Source organism: Micropterus dolomieu, linkage group LG09 (assembly GCF_021292245.1).
Source record: "Micropterus dolomieu isolate WLL.071019.BEF.003 ecotype Adirondacks linkage group LG09, ASM2129224v1, whole genome shotgun sequence".
Classification (NCBI taxonomy): domain Eukaryota; kingdom Metazoa; phylum Chordata; class Actinopteri; order Centrarchiformes; family Centrarchidae; genus Micropterus; species Micropterus dolomieu.
This window is the reverse complement of record NC_060158.1, coordinates 9,713,103-9,719,869: the sequence shown is the minus strand read 5'-3', so window position 1 is coordinate 9,719,869 and position 6,767 is coordinate 9,713,103. Positions and strand designations below refer to the sequence as shown.

Here is a 6,767-nt window from a genome sequence, read left to right as displayed (position 1 = left end):
AAATGGATCAACACTTTATAAGTCTGATTAAAGGTATCGGCATTTTATAGTATTGTGTCTCATAGATTCTAAGCACACCTAAAGTAGATCCTGGGATACAGGATACTGTAAGTGACCAAAACTCTGAATTTGTCAAACTAAATGCCAGTGCATGAGGAGGCTGGGGAGATGGAGGCAGAGAATCAGCGATAAGAGACACTGACCCGCTATAGCTTTGAAAGGTGATAAAAACATGGTGTTTCTTCATGAAACACAGCAGCTGTGGTTGGCCTGTCTGCATGTGGCTAACATTGGATTAGTATGTCGTTTTCATGACAAAAAATATCCAAACATCAACAACAAAAACACGGCTCAAACACTCCTGCAGCATTATCTCTTTCTTTGCTGGCCATCTGCAGCGAGTTGCAAACACAATGTCGCCAAAATACAAAGAAGTGCACCAGCAACAAGCAACATGGAAGCAGTGCATTATTCTCAGTGTGATAAGAGTTGCAACATTTTGGTTAATTGTTTCGCTGATCGACAGACACTGATAGATTAAACGTAGTTGAAGCACTACTTGTGACAAGACGTTGAGTGTTAGGAGATGATCTGCTTAAGTTATTTATCTTTTTATTTGATAGATTCCTTGGGATAGATAAGAAAATTCTTACCATTACCTTTTCCAGTGAATATACATTGTTGAACTGATTAATGAAGGATTCTCATACATGTATACTATGTAAAGAGGGATTCTTATATTCTCTGCGCTCGTTAATGTTTAGTCATTGCCATCACAGTCAATGTATGTGAAATCTGGAAATCACCTAATTACTTACTAAAAACCTACTGGTGGTCACAGGTTGGGTGTGCCCCCCTATTCACTGTCCGACAAACCACGAACAATAGTCACTATCTCCATTTTGTTCCTGAGTTATGGTATTGAAAAATAGTCCAAAAAAGCACATCATGATTTCGCTGCGACAGTGACCTTTGACCTTTTGGGTAAAATATGTCAACAATTCATTGTTGTATGCGATTAAACCTTTGTATGAAATGTTGAGGTAACAGTGACCTTGACCTTTGAGTGTAAAGTGTCACCAATTCATTGTCTGACAAACTGTCAAATATCTTCATGTTCAAGTATCAATTCTTGAGTTATAGCCAAAAGGCCAGTTATCTTGGCCTCTGACAACCAAAATCTAAATCAGTTCATCCTTGAGTTTAAGTGGACGTGTGTGCCAAATTTGAAGCATTTAATAATAATACATTTTATTTATAATGCACTTTACATTTCAACGAAATCTCAAAGTGCTATAAATTTCCCTCAAGGCATTCCTGAGATATCACATTCACAACAGATGAATGAACAGACAACCCAAAAACATAACGCCATAAAGCATAAAGATATGTGGAGTGCAATGATCCGTGAACACTGTATTGTACCAGTCTGTGAACTGACTGCATTGTTACACCCCCTAAAAGATCAATACCTGTACCCTTATTGTACAGGGTGATAACTCAGGGTTGAACAAATGGAATGCAAAAGCAGAAATCAATCAATTAACTGTTAGTGGTCTTCTTCCTAACTTTACACTGTGTGTGGATCATGACATAGATTGATCAATCTGAGTTATGTCACAAAGCTGATGGCATGCGACAGCGATCCTGGGTTTGGTCACCTAATGTGCAGTGTATTAAAAAGGGTGTGTTTATTCAAAACTACACAGGTATGTAGGCAGCTTTGACTGTAGGTAAACAAGGCAGCTCATCCAGTGCTGACCTCTTTATCAGATGAAAGGTGTACACATTTCAGGGCCTTATCATTCAAAAAACTTTGAAAATACTACAGACCATTCACCTGTTTTAGCCTCTTTACATTGGCTCCCTGTTAGGACTGACTTTAAGATCTTCTTGATGACTTTTCAGGTTCTTTATGACCTGGCTCCAGATTATATTTTGGATCCATTAACCCCTTCTGTCTCTTCCTGAGTGCAGGCAAAAAACTAAAGGAGACAAAGTTTTTGCCATCAGGGCCCTGAGGCTCAAAACAGACCTGCCTGAGGAAATTAGACTATATGGGTCAGTGTCGCCTCTAAAAACTCACTTTTATTGGAAAGAATATCCTCATTTTATCTGAGCTTCCTGTTTATTTTTATTTGTCATTATTTTCTTATTATGCTCCTCATGCATTTGATCATTCACTCTGGTTTTTCATTTAATTTTTCTCTCTGTGTCTCTGTGAAGCACTTTGTACTTTGTTTTGATAAGTGCTCTATAAATAAAGTTTTATTATTCTTATTATTAGCTAAGGTTACTCATATGGGTAACCACCCATCCAAAGAACTTCACTGGTTCCTCCGCAAGTGTGAAGTCGATTGGATGAATGGTGATTGAAGGACATACATACATACATTCCGACATACAAACATATAGACACAGACTCCTTCAAATTTAGTTTTTTTAGTAGATGACAGCATTCAAAAATGTGTAAAATAACTCACTTCCATTAATGTTCCCTAAACTTCACCTTTATGGACAGCAAACTATCAGTTACACATTTAATGTACCTGTTCATTCATGTTACATCAAGCTTAAAATCCAGTACACTTGCAGTGATAAAACTTTCCACTTACCCCTGATTCAGGTCAGGTTGGGCTCCTGCCAGATGCTCCAGTCTCTCCGAGTGTGTGTGTGCAGCTTCTATATCAGGACAGTGTGTGTCTGTGTCCGGGGCTGACAGCTCAACTGCCACCTGTTTTTGCACAGTCCTGGTTCCGTTTGTGCTCTGAGTAATTGTATCCACCCACTCACTACTCTGTGGAGTCCTATTGTGTTCGGCCTCTGTGGCATCTGATTGCAGCTCAGCGCTGTGTGTCAATGTGCCCGTGACAACCTCTACTCCACCAGGAGTATCTGTGACTGCACTTGTGTTAGCATAACTGTTGACTTTTGTGCTTTCTTTGCTCGTGTCTGCTTTTGTAGTAAGTGAAACTTGCATTTCTTTCTCTCTAAATGTGGATGTGATTATGTCTTCCTTTCTTGTGTGACTGGAATGTATATTTTCAGAACGTCTAATGTCTTTGTAAGCCAGATATTGTACATCTTGGCTTGGAAGTTGCTTCTCTTCATAAGGGTGGTCTTCTGTTTCCAAACCCTCGGTCCAATTTCCCTTTGACCCCTCCCCCTGCCCATGCTGCTTACTGGAGGGTGGAGGAAAGTCGCATTCCATCAGTGTGTTTACTTGCTGAACCGGTGTGGCTGGTAACTCCTCCTTTCTCCCCAACCTTCCGTCTACTTTCACCTGCACATACGCTGGGGTAGCTACTTCTTTCTGCTGAGTCTTTGCATCATTACTCACAGGAAATTCAGAAGTCCCAGTATCTGAATTCTGACCACTTAGTTGTTGCTGCACTTCAGATAGGTAACTGACATCCTCTTTCTGTTCTTCATTGCCCATTTTGCCTCCATCATTCTGCATTTTAAGAATTACCACACTCAATTCTACCTCACCTCTCTTACTCATACCTCTTTCTGCAGTCTCCCCCTTCTGTGGAGATGCCCCGCAAAGACTGACAACCGCTTTCAGTCCGTCTTCCACGCTAATTTCTTCTCTTTCATGCACCGTGTACATCTCTTCATCCATACTCTCCTCTGCGTTGTCCTCTTCAGCACTGTAGTAGATCTCAGTGACACTGGCGTCATCTGATCCTGCGCTGAGATATGTTGGACTTAAAGGCCCATCATAACCATCCATCTGCCCGGAAGGAGCAGATAAACTCTCCGTTGTTTCAATTTTTATCTCTAGACCCTTAACTGCACTCATCTTCTCAGGAACGGGAGAGGGACAGCCAGGGTCAGGACTCGCCTCATCAGTGACTAACTCTTTGACTAGGATCACTCTCCTTTTACAGTCAGTAACCTGAATATCTGTCCCTTGGGATGTTACATAGTCAGAAACAGGATGGGTGGAGTTTTGAACCACAGGGACTGACCTGACAGTGTCTTGGATGAAGCAGAAACTGTCTGATTTCACCTCTGAAAGGGAGGGGTTCAGCTTTGAGTAAGGAATGTTATCACTGTTAGCTGGTTCAGAACCTGAACTGAGAGGGGAAAGTAGATATCTGTCATGTATTTCTGAGTCTCTCTGACACTCAGAAGCAGTAGAAGTTTGGTAAGAGGTAAATCTGGAGCTCTCACTTGAAGAAAGCACCTTTCTCTCGCTGAAGCTGGCATTTATGTTAGTGTATCCACCCACAGCTTCATCCATTCTGCAAACAGTAGGGTCAAACTCACGTGAAGTGGACAGACGAGAAAAAATAACATTAGTTTCGGTGTGGCACTCATTAAGGGTTTTAAGCACAATAGGTTCTGATTTGGTGTTAATTTGTGTTATCTCGGTGTGGATTTTAGGTGGGAGGTTTGAGAGGGATGACATTACCTCTGAGGTAAAATTCTGGGGGAAAAGTGTCTCATACAACTCTCCATAAGCTGCATCTTGAATGACAGGACAACCGCTCTTTTCACCGCTAACCGCTGAGGTTGTAGTGGCAGTTTCAGGAATAGACCTCTCAGTGAGAGACATTGAGGCTTCTTCATGCATAGAAGCAGAATTTTCATTGAGAGCAGAGTTGTCAGTGTGAAGAAGAGGGGCTGACTCTGTAAAAGTGGTGTCAATTTTGAAGTCAACATTTGCCAGGGGGGGTTTGCCATTTGGACCTGTACTGTCAGCTATGAAAGGGGCATCGTGTTGATGATGTGGTGATGTAACTGTGATGGATTCAGTAAGAGAGTTTTCTGTTTTTGTGTTAACCTGCTGGAGGATCTCATTGTCACACGGGTTATTGTTTCTGGAGACTGAGTCAACAGCTGCTGCGTTGGCTTCTTTCTCATCTGAGGTGTCGAGCCTGACTGGAGGCAGGCTAGCTGGAAGGATATGAACAGTCTGGTTATCGACCGCAGAGGTGGTTTCTGTGTGAGTCATGTGAGCAGATGAATTGGAATTGCTTTTGGATGAGTTATCATGAACAGGAATGTTCTCTTTCTCCGATGAGGCTGTATTCTCCAGCTGCAGCTCAGGAATGATGGCAATAGGTGCTTTCGGAGGTTCCTTATGAACATCAAAAAGATCGGAGCACTTTGTCAGAGGCTCCTTTGCTTCTGGTTGGGTGTTTATAGCGACAGATGACTGTGATTGATTAGGGAGATTGAAACTTGATTTTGACTGGTTTGTGGCCACAGGAGGAGGAGAAGGGATGTCAAATGCATCGCTGATGTCAAGCTCTGGTTGAGACATACTGAACATTGCTTGATCCAACTCCATCTGTCGGACGTGCAGAGGAGTCTAGCAGAAGACAGTTTACAGTTTACTCATGAAATAATGAAAAATTTGCAGTCAAGTAATTTTAAGAAAGTAATAATCATTTGTACATATGGATAAGTTAGCCCCAGTTTGTACCTCTCTCGTGTTTACATTACAATCGAGCCACAGGGCCAAGCATTTTGTTATTCTGAAAAATAAATCCCTGGTGACCTTTTAATAAAACCCAGATGGTTGTTAAACAACACTTACCGCTGTTTTGATAGTCTTTCTAGAATCCTTAAACCAGCAATAACATTTTTGGAAAATCATTTGTGGCTACTACGGGTAGTGGAAACAATTGTGAATGCAACAAGTCCACTAATCTCACCTGTAGGAATAAGTCACAAGCACTCATTGACAGTGTTTGTGTAATTGCGCTCACTGCCAGAAGGAGAGACAAAAGTTCCACACTGCAGGTTTAAATATGAAAATATACTGTAATGGGAAATTATGATAAAAAATAACTGAAAAAAACATGCTTCACATTGGACAAATTTACTTACATTACATTTAGCTGACGCTTTTATCCAAAGCGATTTACAATTGCTATATACCGTATCAGAGGTCACGCGCCTTTGGAGCAACTAGGAGGAAAGTGTCTTGCTCAGGGACACATTGGTGGATGTGTCACAGTGGGGAATTGAACCTGGGTCTCTCACACCAAAGCCATGTGTGTTATCCATGGCACCATCGTCATTTTTGACTACAATCTTTTTTTTGAGTCGCAACTTGGGAAACAGATTAAAAATCTTTTTAATTGGGAAGCAGATGGAATGTCATTTGACCTAGATAGACACAGAAGTCTGTAATGATTCTGGATATACCTCTAAAACTGAGTTGTTAAACAACTTTCTGGGTTTTTTAAAGACTGTCCAGGGGGCATCTTCAGAAAAAACAATGCTTAACCATGTGACGGTAATAGAAACAATTGCTTAAATATACTGATAATACATGAGAGGCACATGCTGGGGCTATGGATAAGCCAGACAAAACAACATGATCATATAGTTGTGTAGGCAGTTGATGCACTAAAGTTTCAACGTGACAAAAAAGGAAGGAAAATTTATTTGCCACAACAAAACTCAGGGAATGAGGTTACCTCATTTTGCTCTTCAATGCCTGGGCTATGAAGGCCAAACGTGCTCTTAGAGATTCTCTCTTCATCTTTCTTCTTCCTCCTTTTTTGACCAAAGGAAAATGTAGAAAACCTTTTGGGCTTACGGAGGTCCAACTCTGAGTAGCTGAGTTCTTTTCCCTGAGAGTAAGAGAGAAGGAAGGAGAAGAGAGGGAGGAAGAAATGCAAAATGCAAGACATAGAATATAAAAGGTATGTATTAACTCTCAGGAAAATTAACAAAACACGTTGTGATTAATAATTGGGAGTGTAATTTTAATGACTTGCTATTTATAAAAATCATTTTTAAAA

General features: G+C 40.9%; 1 protein-coding gene across 1 annotated transcript in view; it reads right to left on the bottom strand.

Moving 5' to 3' along the window:
- Positions 1-2,611: 2,611 nt before the first annotated feature.
- Positions 2,612-6,767, bottom strand: part of LOC123976765 — a 16,457-nt gene continuing 12,301 nt past the window's right edge. The window contains exons 4-5 of the mRNA XM_046059112.1: positions 6,441-6,596; positions 2,612-5,323 (exon numbers count right to left, since the gene is read on the bottom strand). Coding sequence (XP_045915068.1) covers positions 2,612-5,323; positions 6,441-6,596 — 2,868 coding nt within the window. The remainder of the gene's footprint in view (positions 5,324-6,440; positions 6,597-6,767) is intronic.